Below are 13,590 nucleotides of genomic sequence, written 5' to 3'. Positions count from 1 at the left end.
GTTGCAATTTACCATTCTGGTGATGAGCGGAAGCTACCTGAAAACACTAGAAAATACCAGGAACTTTGTGAACCTATTTTCTTAATCATACAGGCCGCTTGAGTTCACATTCAAATTCGTAGTCCAATTCAGCATGAAATAAAGGCAGTTGACTCAACAATGTACTAGAACAGCTTTATGTTGATAAAAAATGTTTTTTTTATTAAAAAAAATTTTTTTAATGTTTATTTAGTTTTGGAAGAGAGAGAGAGAGAGAGAGAGAGCAGGGGAGGGGCAGAGAGGAAAGGAGACACAGAACCGAAAGCAGGTTCCAGGCTCCGAGCCTTCGGCGCAAAGCCTGAGTCGGGGCTTGAACTCACGAACCGTGAGATCATGACCCGAGCCAAAGTTGGATGCTTCACCAACTGAGCCACCCAGGAGCCCCTAAAAATGTTTATTTTTAAGATCAGCCTGTTGATAGTAACGTTCCCAAAGGTCAGACACAGATTCTGAAAGTTAATAGCATTTTTCCTCTTGAAAAAAAAAATAAAAAGCTTCCATTAAGTTAAAGACCTTCCAATAAATTTAGTGAACAGAGGCATATGACTGTCTTATATCTGGGAAAGTTTATTTATATTTTCATGTACTTTTTAAATTATTTTAAAGCAGGGTTGCCAGATAAAATACAGGATGTATGTTAGTGCATGGGACATGCTCATGCTAAAAAAAAATTATTCGTTGTTTATTTGAAATTAGACTTTAACTGGACATCCTGTATTTTTATTTGCTAAACCTGGCAGCCCTATTTTAAGGTTAATACACTTTTGGAACTTCCAGAAGTTCCTTCAAAAGGGAGGGAGGCTGATTTATCTTTATTTACATGCTCACAAAGTCAGAGGGGAAGGCTTATTCCTCTGGCAGCAAAACTGTAGATTTCGTAGAATTGACTTAAATGATGGAGACAATTTCACTTCTTACTTCTTTTATCATGTAGCAGGACGTGCTTTAATCGGTTGCATTTTTACCTTGAAATATTTGAGATGACTGGTTACAAATATTAACATTACGTTGCAGTCTCAGAAATAGAAAAACTAACATCTGGCTTGAAAAGTCCCCCATCATAAATAGTCATGTCCTCAACCTTCCTTCCTTCCTTCCTTCCTTCCTTCCTTCCTTCCTTCCTTCTTTCCCTTCTTCCTTCTTTCCTTCCTTCCCTTCTTCCTTCCTCCCTCCCTTCCTTTTTCTCTTTCTTTCCTTTCTTCTTTCCCTTCTTTCTTCCTTCCTTCCTTTTTTCCCTTCTTCCTTCTTTCCTTCCTTCCTTCTTTCCTTCCTTCCTTCTTTCTTTCCTTCCCTTCTTCCTTCCTTCTTCCTTCTTCATTCCTACACTGATACGTACAGTTGTTTCTGTCAAAAATGTCTGTGTCAATACATTTAAACAGTCAAGACAATGTTACCCTGAAAAAGAAAGAGAGAACGAAAAAGAAGTGCTTGCGGACTAGATTGATAGGTTCTATTCTAGAAATGCACTTACCGCTGTCTAAATTTATAGCTCATGTCTCATTTTAATTGAGATTTCTAAATTCGAGGAGAGAGGTTTCAATCCTAATTTTGCACAGAAAAGTTCACATGAAAGCAGCTGTTGTGCAGGAATGTAGAATGATGATAATGACTGAATTCCAACATCCGTTCCTACTCGTTTTTTCTTATTTCAAACACCAAAGAATATACTTCTATGTGAAGAGCATACTTATGTGTTTGCTTTATACTCATACATAAAATTAATACAATTATTAACAAATGCACAGATTGTATTTGATGGCACGGACAGCTTTGACACTCAAAGCTATTTGAGAATGGAGTCCAAGCACGCCAGCGTTTATTCTGGGACTGACTATACATGTTTCTGTTTCCTCCCTTGGACAGGAACACATCGGTTACAACTCACCTTTGTACCTGGAGTCTTTCTGGAAAGGAGGAAACGCCAGATGAATATGGGAAGTCAAGTTGAGGCAAAGAAGCCACGGGGTTCAATATAATACAGGCCATTAAAGTAGCAAAAAAAATGTCTATGTACCTTCTGGCTCTTAAATATTCACTATGGGAGGATAGCACTCCATCCAGATATTTGCCACACACCCCTTTTCTTTTTTAGAGACATAAATTCCAAATTCCATCTTTTAGACAACAATCCGTTTGCTGTTTTGATGACAGTGATGGCGTAAGGTTGTGTGTCTGAATGTCCTTCACCGACCTCAAAAAGAAAGAGCCAGGCTGTTGGCCAGAAGAGTCTCTGTTGCACGTTACCTTTTGTGATGGTGGTGAGACGGTTGGGGACAGTATGTGAGCCGTAGACTCTCCGGGGGGAGGACAGCAGCCTCCACAGTCCTGCGTGGGCAGATGAGGCAGAGCATAGAAGTGTGTCCCTATGGGGAGTGAGAGCTCGCTCACCTTGGATGTTCTGGAAACTTCTAGAGCTTAAGTAGGGTCCGCATCGCCATTTTGAACGTGTGTTCGGCAGTCGCATTTGTAACACGAGCCTTGCTGGTCTCCTGTTACTGGCCTGTTGAGGTTTTTCTGATGGTGAATGTCACCGAGCATTTCCTGCCTCCAGTCGCCCAGAAACCGAGTGCGGGCCCCAGCCTCCGTAGACTTCCCCTGGAACCCGGATGAAGGATGAAAAGCAGACAGTGAACAATTCCCACTGGAAATGGAACCCTCCTTGTCATCTCCCCCCCTCCACCCCCTCCTGCAGAGGCACTGGCGCTGGGGACAGCTCACGGGGGCGGGGCAGAGGCGCTCATGTGGCTGTAGGAATACCTGGACAGGGAGGCCCCCGTGGTCCTGCCTTCCTCCTCCTCCCCCACCTCCCCCCTCACCCCTGGGGGACCGGGGTTGGGGCAGCAGGGGAAGGTGGCCATGAAGCCGAGGCGGAACCGTTTGTTCATGAAGCAGTAGATGATGGGGTTGACGCAGGACGAGGTGTAGGACAGCAGGAGGATGAAGGAAATGGGGGTCCCGGAGAGGCGGCGCTCGGCTGAGGCCGTGTCATAGGCCCGCCAGGCGTTGGCGCTGAAGATGGGCATCCAGCACAGGAAGAAGAGGACCACGATGACCATGAGCATGCGAATCACCCGCTTCTTGGCCATTAGGTTGGCCGCCGAGCTGCTGCTCCTGACGCGGTTGACTCTGCTGCCGCCCCCGCTGCTGGACAGCTGCTGCAGCTCCAGCCGGGTGCGGGGCCTGGGCTTCTGCAGGTAACAGCCGTCGCTGTCCTCGTACCTGCCGCCGCTGCTGCTGCTGCTCGGTTTCCTTTCTGGGGGGGGGGGGGGGGGGGGGGGGGCGGGGCAAGCGACATCACTTATTGTTGGGGATGGGTCACGCGGGACAGAGGGCGCGGGAGCCCCGCCCCCTCCATCAAGGGGTCAAAGCAGACTTGAACGGAAGAGCTGGGCAGGCACCCTTGGGCCCTCACGGTGAGGGTAAGTAGCCATCCATAGTAGTCCTTTCCTTCAAACGAAAAGCTACTTAGGGGCACCCGGGTGGCTCAGTTGGCTAAGTGTCCGACTTCCGCTCAGGTCATGATCTCATGGCTCATGAAGTCAAGCCCTGCCTCGGGCTCTGTGCTGACAGGTCGGAGCCGGGAGCCTGCTTGGGATTCTGTGTCTCCCTCTCTCTCTCTCTGCCCCTCCCCTGCTCGTGTTCTGTCTCTCTCTCTCTCTCTCTCTCTCTCTCTCAAAAAATCAATAAACATTTTTTTAAAGAAAGAAAAGCTACTTAAAACGAATACAATAACACATCATCTATTAAATGCATAGTATATAATCACAAAATAATATTTCATGCATGTCAATTGTAAAGATAAAAAAATTATGAGCACGCGAATCTGCACACTTTTTCCTCTCTTTCTCCAGACCCTGAGGGGAAAGGGTCTCGCCTGCTGGGGAAGCCTCCACAGCGCTTTTACTGAGAAACCTGGATAATGAGCAGAAATCAACAAAAACCAAAGAAGCTATAGAGACACGTAAGTTACACACACGATCAAAGAGTTGACTGAAGGGGTAGAGGGAGAAGGGCGAGAAGTTATGTCAACAAGGGTGTGGGCATACATTTTAGTGGATAGCAGATTGTAATGAGTGGGGAGGAAGCGAGGCCTTGTGGCAATTGTAATGTGACAAAGAGGGGGGAGAGAGGCACCTGGGTGGCTCCGTCAGTTAAGTGTTGGACTCTTGATTTCAGCTCAAGTCATGATCTCAGTTTGTGAGCTCGAGCCCCACCTCAGGTACTGCACTGACAGCGTGGAGACTGGCTGGGATTCTCTCTCTCTCCCTCTCTCTGCCCCTCCCCTGCTAGTTCTCTCTCTCTCTCTCAATAAATAAATAACTAAAAAAGAAAGGGAAGAGAGGATGGGGGAATTACAATCCCCTTCAGTTGCTGAAGGGGTCCATTTGAATATAACAGTGCAGTGAGTGTGGGACACACGGGCCCTCAGCTGATAATCGGGTATGTGTGTATTATGTCAGTTTCTCCATTTCAAAGATGAGGAAATAAAGACACTAGGTCTCATTGACTGTGCCTCATGACGCAGAGTCCCCTAAGAATACTTTCAACAATCGCCAACATACACCCTTGGTGTATCTATGCTACGAGCAACACGCTTTTGTGATATTTTGGCGTAAATGTACAGCTAAAAGATAGTTACCCCTAGCAGACTTCTTCTGGATAGCATCAAATTTTATTCCTTGGTAAAGTTCCAGAGAGATTAATCCATAGGCCACCATCATCACGATTCCAGGAATAAGAAAGAGGATGAGTAACAGGAACGTGTGCCTAATACAATAAAAAGAAATTCAATAACCATCAACTCCAGTATTTCAAACTCAGATGGGATAAATAGGGTTCATCTCCATTTTAACTGATCTGAGCAAACACATTAATTACTAGTATTTAATCGCCTTAGAAATTCCATGTCTGGTGGTTCAGTCATTCAAAGTTGTTTACGTCTTCCCTTTTTTTCAGATAAAGTCTTTTACGAAGGACTAGTTCAGTTGGAAAGGGTTGGTGTAATTCTGTGCCTGAAACAAGCCTTCATGCAAAACCAAGAAGAACTTAACAACGACAAAAAGTATGTGAACGATCTCAATGTAGCTATTACCAAAAATACCAATAAACATTGACAAGAGCTTACATTTATGGAGGACTTAACCATGCTACACACTAAGCTAAGTGTTATGTATATAATATTACATACATTACATATACATATATGTGTATATATATGTATATACGTATGTACATATATGTGTATATACACATATATGTACATACATGCACATATGTGTATATACATATATGTATATAATGTATATAATATTACATAAGTTACATATACATATACATGTGTGTATATATGTATATACATATATACATGTATATATGTACACATATATGTATATATATGTACATATACACACACATATATGTATATATATGTATATATAATTAGATTTAACTCCCATAAGAATGTTTGAGGTAGGTACTGTTTTCATAATACCTTAGGTGAGGAAACTGAGGTGTATAGAGATTAAATAATTTGTCCAAAGTCACGCAGCTAGTGGCAAAGGTGGAATTTGAACCCAAGCAATATGATTCTAGAACCTGTGCCCTTAAGCATCACGATAGACTATTCGTTGACTTTATCACAACAGAATCAATTCTCTAAAATTTTTTTATTAAATTAAAAACATGTTTATTTGTTTTTGAGAGAGACAGGCAGAATGTGAGTGGGGGAGAGGCAGAGAGAGAGAGAGAGAGATACAGAATACAAAGCAGGCTCGGTGCTCCGTGCTGTTAGCACAGAGCCCAGTGAGGGGCTTGAACTCACGAACCATGAGATCATGACCTGAGCTGAAGTCATGCAGGCTCCCCGTAACAGCAGAATCATTAAATGCATAGGTAGGAATGATGGAAAACCTCTTAGGTTTTGCAAAATACAGTATTCGGGCGGCTTCGGATGCCTGGCCTGGCAACACACTTATTCTAGTGCCTGGTGGGGCAGAGCTATGCTCTCTGTAAACATGTTTGATTCCTGAAGCACCATAGCCTCCTTTATGAGTCTGGCCCCTAAATCATTTTTTTGCACTCTGGCATGTGTAAGGTTACACGATTAGGCCATAAAATTGTCAGAGGCTCACGGTGGCTGGGCCATTTCTCATTTCAATTGGACATGTTTTGATAAGATTCCTTTTCAAGTCTTGGAAATGTTTCTCTCATTTGCAACGTAATTCTTTGTGTGTGTGTGTGTGTGTGTGTGTTACTTGGTTGAAATGAAAAAGGAAGGCAGAGAAAGCAGAGGTTATCTCCGTTTTGAGCCAGTTTTGGATATCGGGTTCCCTGATTCTAAAACATGCTTGGTATTAGTAAACGTAATACCCTGCGTTTGTGAGACTTTTCAGATATTTTATGACATTTTATACATATACTCTCATTCGAATCCTACAGCCACCCAATGAGGTAGATAAAAAAAAAATCTATATTATTAAATCCTTGTATACATAAGGAACCTGAACCTCAGAGAGGTTACTTGAACTTGTCCAGCGTCAGTCAGCTAGGAAGCAAAGAAGGAGATATTAGAATCTCGCCTGTTTCTTTTTTTTTTAATTAAAAAAAATTTTTTTTAATGTTTATTTTTGAGAGAGAGAGAGAGAGACAGAGCATGAGTTGAGGAGGGGCAGAGAGAGAGAGAGAGAGACAGAATCTAAAGCAGGCTCCTGGCTCCGAGCTGTCACAACAGAGCTCCACATGGGACTCAAACTCGGGAACAACGAGATCATGACCGGAGCCAAAGTTGGACACTCAACCAACTGAGCCACCCAGGTGCCCCTCTCCTGTTTATTTCTAGTGAGGTGTTCTGTTCAAGCACCATAACAGCAGCTCTAAAAAAAACCACATGGGATTTGGGAATCATTCTCCGCTTTAACTTCAGGTTTCATTTATTTATTTTTTTAATAATTTTTTTTTAACGTTTATTTATTTTTGAGACAGAGACAGAGCATGAACAGGGGAGGGGCAGAGAGAGAGGGAGACACAGAATCCGAAAAAGGCTCCAGGCTCTGAGCTGTCAGCACAGAGCCCGACTCAGGGCTTGAACTCACGGATGGTGAGATCATGACCTGAGCCGAAGTCAGCCGCTTAACTGACTGAGCCACCCAGGCACCCCTAACTTCAGGTTTTAAAAATCATGGGTGGCTCACTCGGTTAAGCGTCTGACTTCGGCTCAGGTCATGATCTCACAGTTCGTGAGTTTGAGCCCCACATCGGGCTCTGCGCTGAGGGCCTGGTGCCTGCTTCGGATTCTGTGTCTCCCTCTCTCTCCGTTCCTCCCGGCTTGCGCTAGCGCATGCGCATTCTCTCTCTCAAAAATAAACATTTAAAAAGTTTAAAAACTTAGAAAAGAAAAGAAAATCATAGCCCTCCCGATCCTCTAGCCAACTCCGCCCCCCCCCCCCCCCGACCATCCAGAGGCATTGCGCAAAGCGGGTAAGCAGAGAGGCTCTGTATCTTCTAGTTTTGTGACCTTGAACGACTCACTTCACCTCTCCATGTCTCCATGCCCGTAGGGACAAGAATAGTACCTACCCTATAGGGTTGTGAGAGGATGAATTAAATTAATATATGCATGGCATTTAAAACAGAACGCTAGGTGTTTGGTATCACTAGCATCCTAAAAGGAAGTTAGAATAATCCTTCTCCGGGTCTCCAGGAAACTGATCCCCCAGCCACCCTGGACAACACATTCCGGTTTTTATAAAAACCACGAGCTCTAACGAGTTGTGTCACACAAATAAACACCACACCCCCTTACCAGGACTGCTGCATCATATCATTCGGCAGTAGGAAGCGGCACATGTTTGCGGTCTGGTTGTTATTTTTGGTAAAAGGCACCAAGTTGCTATAAATTGGGTACGGAGTCATGATGGTAAAGGAGAGGCACCAGGTAGTGGCGATCACCTTCAAAGCATGGGATTTTGTCTGCCAGACCCGGGACTGTAAGGGTTTGCAGATTGCACCGTATCTTTCCAGAGATATGGCCACCAGATTAAAGGTGGAGACGCTCACTGAAGTGCCTGGGAAAGGAACAAAGAAGTCGGTTACGATGGCGCTGAAATCCAGAGTTTATTTGCACATTATCTGCTCTGCACGGGTTGCATATCAAGGGACAGCACTGAGTATGTGCAGACTCAAATGTATGTATATATTTTTAAAAATCACTTATTCTTAGTTTCGTTTCAGAAAGGATTTAAGGCAGTTAAAGAAATCTATTTACAAATACATCTTCTTTCCAATTTTTAGGTAAGTTTACTGAACTTTGATTACAACCTCCCTCCTGCTTAGGCTAATTAATAACCACGGGGAGGGACTATGTTCCTATCCCACAGAAGAGGTGTTGGACTCAGCCACAGAAAAGCTCTAATTTTGAGCATAACCTGAGGTTAGGTTGACCTAATAACCCAGATTTGTAAGGACTGTGACCCTGAAAGGTCACTCGGGTCTGAGCTGGAGGCATTACAACTTTCTGAAAATTTCTAGCACAGACTAGGATTTTTAAGAATGCAATGTTATAGGGGCGCCTGGGTGGCGCAGTCGGTTGGGCGTCGGACTTCAGCCAGGTCACGATCTCGCGGTCCGTGAGTTCGAGCCCCATGTTGGGCTCTGGGCTGATGGCTCGGAGCCTGGAGCCTGTTTCTGATTCTGTGTCTCCCTCTCTCTCTGCCCCTCCCCCGTTCATGCTCTGTCTCTTTCTGTCCCCAAAAAATGAATAAACGTTGAAAAAAAATTTTAAAAAAAAGAATGCAATGTTATACATTTTAAAAAGTAGTTTGTGGAAAAAACACCTAGTGGAAAAACACGAAGGGGGGGATTCCACACCATAACTAAGGGTTGCTGCGTGTGGGAGGACGAGAGCTTCCCTTCCCGTTCTGTTTTGCTTTCCTGTATTTTGCAGAAGGAGCATGCGTCATCAGTGAGAAAGACACCAAAACACCTTCTTTAAAATGTTCTTAGGCAGAGTCAAAAAACCCCTTAATTTTCTTTAATTTTTGTATTTTGTGTGTGTATACTTATTATCATGTCCTCTCCCCTTAAAATTCCCTTTCATGACTCATCCATGGATTCTGTCAATTTTCCTGATGATCGTTACCATGATTTCTTAAACCTTAGAATTAATCTAAGCTTGGGAGAACAGACTCTTAGCCTGGGCCTTTTATGGTTAGAAATAAATTTTCTGAAACTATATATAAAAATATTCTTTTTTGGGGGGGACTACCTCCAGGGTTCCTTAGAGACTTGAAGGAATCTGCAACCCAAAAGCCATTAAATAAAAACTCATGTTCTGAGATGGGAATACTGTGTTTTCCTGGACATCACCCCAAGGAATTGATGACATTTAGGCTATGGAGTGTAGTCCCGAAGTCCCGGAGTCAGCGTCTGGATAATGAGCCCACCGTTGTTATAAACCTCCTACCAGGCAAGCACTCTTTCTCTTTTTCTTTTCTTTCTCTTTCTTCTCTCTCTCTTTTTTTTTTTTTTTTGACTGCATTTTAGGAGATTAATGAATGTTAACTGTTAGGAATAGTATTGAGGAGAACACAAAATCAAGGGAAGAATAGAAATCACCAGATCTAGAAATCCAACAAAACCATTACGATGTTGCAAACACTTTCAGAATTATCTTGCTTTCCATTTTTGCTATTTTGAGGGGGGGGGTGAAATTCACATAACCATTTTCAAGCAGGCACGTCCGTGGCATTTAGCACATTCACTATACTGTGCAATCACACAAGCGCTTGTTTTAAATCTCCTTTCACAGACCCTGGTTAAGAGTCTTAAATCGTATTATCGTTAAGATACATATGGATGGGCCTGGAAAGCTAGAAGCGCCACGAGATGCTAGTAATTATTACCGCTTCATTGTTTCATAATGATCCCTTTCACTGGTAAGTCCATTTTTCTTTTCAGAGTTCTTGGACAAGGACTGACACTTTCTTGGTTGTTTGTCCGTGGCACACAGATCAGTAATTCATCATCGTTCGGTCAGGGTTAGATCCCGCTTCGTCAATTGGGAGAAATAAAGGCTTTGAAAGCTTTCCGGTCATTACTGCCCTGGCCCAGCTCAGCTCAGCTCAGCTCCGCACGTTTTGCAAGGTTTAGGTCAGAACAAAAAACAACCCTCCCTCACTTCCCGGCCTCCTCCTCCCCTCAACTAGTTCTCAGAGTGGGTAGGAACGCGACAGTCTGGCAGACAGGGAGACAGGGGACGGAGAGACATCTTTGTTCGGCCTCAGGAGAGCCTCGGCAGCTGGCAAACTGAGTCAGAGTACTCACGCACCACGGTGGCGGCTACCGATCTAGGTTCAAATCTCTGCTCTGTGCTTTACGACCTGTGTGTCCCTGGGCGCATTATTAACCTCTCTGTGCTTCTGTTCCCTCGGTGAGGCGGGGAAGAATAAGCATCTTAGACTTCACAGGGTGGTTGGGAGATAGGATCGTGGGAGTAAAAAAGCACTTAGTACAACATCTGGTGCATAGAAAGTGCTCAAAAACATCAGCCCTTGTGATTTTTCTTTGTCATCGGCATCATTTTGATTGGCAAAGGCAGAGGGCTGCCTATCCCAGCCAGTCAGGGTGAGCTTAATGACCCACAGGCTCCGGGAGCAAAATCAACTCCTCATTTAGTGCCAGAGGCCGCTCTCCCTCTCTGCCTGAGATGGTCCCAGCCCCTGGGGGACCCGGCTGGGAAGTAAGTCCCGACACAGGAATCTAGAGCCGGAAAGAAACAGGTGTTCACAGTAGCCCCTGTTCCCTGGGAAGGCAGGAGCAACAGTAGAAAGAACCCTCCACCCCCCGCCCTCCAACCACCACCCCGAAAACTGCGCCTCGGGTTGGGCAGCGCCCCGGAATACGACCAACGGCTTCCAGGAAGGGACTGAGCCGCACGAGTGCCTCTTTCTCTCTAGCCGAAGCAAGCAAACTCCACCTCTTCTGTGGTTTCTTAACAACTTATGCCACCCTGAGAAACTGACCCCTGAAACGTACAACTGGGGACTGAGTCCTGGGCGCGCACGAGGACGGACCTGCCTGAAAGCCAGTGCCTGCACCCCAGCCCCACACAGCCAGGTGTTTTGGGGGTTTTTTTGCACTCAGCAGGACTCCTCTGCTGAGGCTGTCGGGGAGTGGGGGGGCGGTGGGGGGGACGGTTGGGAAGGTCTGGGGCCCAGTGGGGCCTGGGGCGAGCTCCAGAAATAGTCACCGGCAGCAACTCACCCATGAAGTAGGTGGTAGTCTTGCAAACAGCACTCCCGAAGATGAAATCCTTGAGCAGGTTGGGGATGAGGTTGAACGGCATGCAGAAGAGGCAGAGCATGAGGTCGCTGACGGCCAGGGAGAGCAGAAAGATGTTGGTGACAGTTCTCATCCTCTTGTTCCGAATCAGCACCGTGATGACCAGGGTGTTTCCCAGCACGCTGAGCAGGAATATCAAGGAATACAGGAGGATCTGCACAGCCAGCTGCCACTCTGCACGGAGCAACAGGGACGAGACGGAGGGGCGGGCGGAGGTTATGGGAGCAGAATGTTAAATCCATAGCCCACGACACCAACGGCTATTTCTTGCAGATTTTTTTTTTTCTTGCAAGGGTGCACCTCCTTGAACCCGACTATTCCTGTACTTGACAACGTTTTGCAGAAACCAAGTGAGGAGCCCACAGGGATTCAGTGGCTTCTAAAATGTTGGTTTTGTTCAAGAATCTCTCCGGGAACCACTTTTTCCTCGGAACAAAGCTTCCCCAGTGCATGGTGATTGCTTCCTTTCCCAGCTGCTAAGCATTATTTTACTTTCATCACTTTTTCACGCCGGATTCCCCCCGCCCCCCCCCCCCAGAAAAGGTGACAGCTGGACTGCCAGAGCACCTTTTCTGTGATGCTGGTAAGTTCCAGCTTCGCCACGTGTGCCCCTTTCTTATTACACTTCGGCTCCTCCTTCCTTGGATTTGCCCCCCACACCCCCACCCCCGAGTCCTATACCTCCAACGCAACTCTCCCCTGGGGAACCGTAAGGGTATTTGACTCGGTTCTCCTTCTTGATGTGTTATCCGAACTTGTGAACGCACGACTTTCCCCAGCCTTGTCTCCCGAGGACTTTGTTACATTTTCTCTCTCAGCCTCGCCTTTGCTGATTTCTCCCTGAGCTCAATCATTTTTCTGAATGAAAATAACAGTGTCTGACACCTACCTTTGGAAGAATGGGGCTGATCCAAGCAGAAGAGCGTCTCATTTTCGATTCCCAGCTCACAGGGAGGGGTGATGTTGCTCCCATTCACGAGAAGGCTGTCGAGCACATCCATCCTTGCCTGCTGTTCTCCAAGTGCCGCGAGCCGGGGAATTGCTCATTCCTCTGATGACCGGAGAGACCAAATGCGACCTGCCGTGGAGGGACAGGGAGGGAGGGGTCTCCAGGTGCGGGCTTTTCCAGCCATTCCTGAAGGCGACGTGCGCTCACCACGCTCGGTCCAGCTGGGCGAGCATCTGCACTCCTGTCTTGGAAAAGGCAGCTCTTGTGAGCCAAGCCAGCTCCACCTTCCGAGCCCACCCCTCCCGTTCCCCGGGCCAGTCTTGGGGCCCCGAGCACAGATAGCCTGACTGTGAGTTAACCCTTCCCAGAGTGTCACTGCTCTCACACACCCTTGTGCACACACGGACACACTTGCACAGACACACACACAAACACACACGCTTCCCCGGCACCTCTCTCCTCTGTGTAGGAACCTGTCACCAACCCAGACGTATGCAGAATAAAGCCCGGACTGGCTGTGTGAGACAGGAACAATTAACACGGTAACAGATACGATAATGCAGAGCGTCGTCGGGACTAAAGGACACGGAGGGACTGTGTTTCTACCTCCTTATATAAAAGCAATTAGTGCCTTTTTAGCTTTGGAACCATGCCCGGCAATGTGTGTAGATATAACTGTCCCGTGGCTGTTGTTACCAACCACAGTGTTATTTCTTGCCATCTCTGCCCTTGTTAACCGAAAGGAGAGGGGTGTTTTTGGATATAGGTTTCTGGATCCTTAGTACCAAAAAAGTAAGGAAGGTTTTCCATTCATTCATTTATTCGGTGGTCCATTCATTCGGCACATACTCGTTGAGTCAACCATCTGCCAGGCACTTTCTAAACACATGAGCAAGGAATGAACGAGATCCTTTCAGATAGTGTTTAGCACCATGAAGGGAGTAAAGCCAGAAGATGTAATGGAGAGGAATGGATTGGGGGTGCTGATTTAGATGAGGTGGTCAGGAAAGACCTCCCGAGGGAGGGGACACGATCTGAGACCTGGAAGACAAGGAGGAGGAAGCCTGGGAAGATCTGGGGAGAGTGGCTTCTTCTAGGCAGGAAGAACAGTATTTTTGGCAGAGGTCATGGTAAGTGCAAAGGCCCTGTGGTGGAAATAAGCGTGGCCCCTTTGGGGAACAGGCAACAGTAGGAGTGAGTGGGAGGCAAACAGTGAAAGCTAAGGTTAGAGAGGAAGACCAGCCTGGGTGTCTGGGTTTTCTTCG

At 46.1% G+C, this 13,590-nt stretch overlaps 1 protein-coding gene across 1 annotated transcript; it reads right to left on the bottom strand.

Annotated features, from left to right (window-relative positions):
- Positions 1 to 1,660: 1,660 nt before the first annotated feature.
- Positions 1,661 to 12,800, bottom strand: CCKAR (cholecystokinin A receptor). Its single transcript, XM_043572829.1, has 5 exons — positions 12,266 to 12,800; positions 11,299 to 11,550; positions 7,841 to 8,102; positions 4,679 to 4,806; positions 1,661 to 3,292 (listed from the first exon to the last, which is right to left on the bottom strand). Exons 1-5 carry the CDS (start codon positions 12,375 to 12,377, stop codon positions 2,754 to 2,756), a joined length of 1,293 nt encoding a protein of 430 aa, XP_043428764.1. The 5' UTR covers positions 12,378 to 12,800; the 3' UTR covers positions 1,661 to 2,753.
- Between the last annotated feature and the right edge of the window lie 790 nt (positions 12,801 to 13,590).

This window comes from Prionailurus bengalensis, chromosome B1, assembly GCF_016509475.1.
Source record: "Prionailurus bengalensis isolate Pbe53 chromosome B1, Fcat_Pben_1.1_paternal_pri, whole genome shotgun sequence".
In the NCBI taxonomy this organism is placed as follows: domain Eukaryota; kingdom Metazoa; phylum Chordata; class Mammalia; order Carnivora; family Felidae; genus Prionailurus; species Prionailurus bengalensis.
The sequence above is the reverse complement of the archived record's forward strand: the minus strand, read 5'-3'. Positions and strand labels throughout refer to the sequence as shown.

What these genes read in the sequence shown, in the direction of transcription:
- CCKAR (XM_043572829.1), bottom strand. Translation starts at nt 12,377, where the DNA reads ATGGATGTGCTCGACAGCCTTCTCGTGAATGGGAGCAACATCACCCCT. An exon ending in GATATGATGCAGCAGTCCTG is followed by an intron (nt 4,807 to 7,840) that starts GTAAGGGGGTGT and finishes TTATTGTATTAG; the next exon opens with GCACACGTTCCTGTTACTCA. An exon ending in CCAGAAGAAGTCTGCTAGGG is followed by an intron (nt 3,293 to 4,678) that starts GTAACTATCTTT and finishes CCCCCCCCCCAG; the next exon opens with AAAGGAAACCGAGCAGCAGC.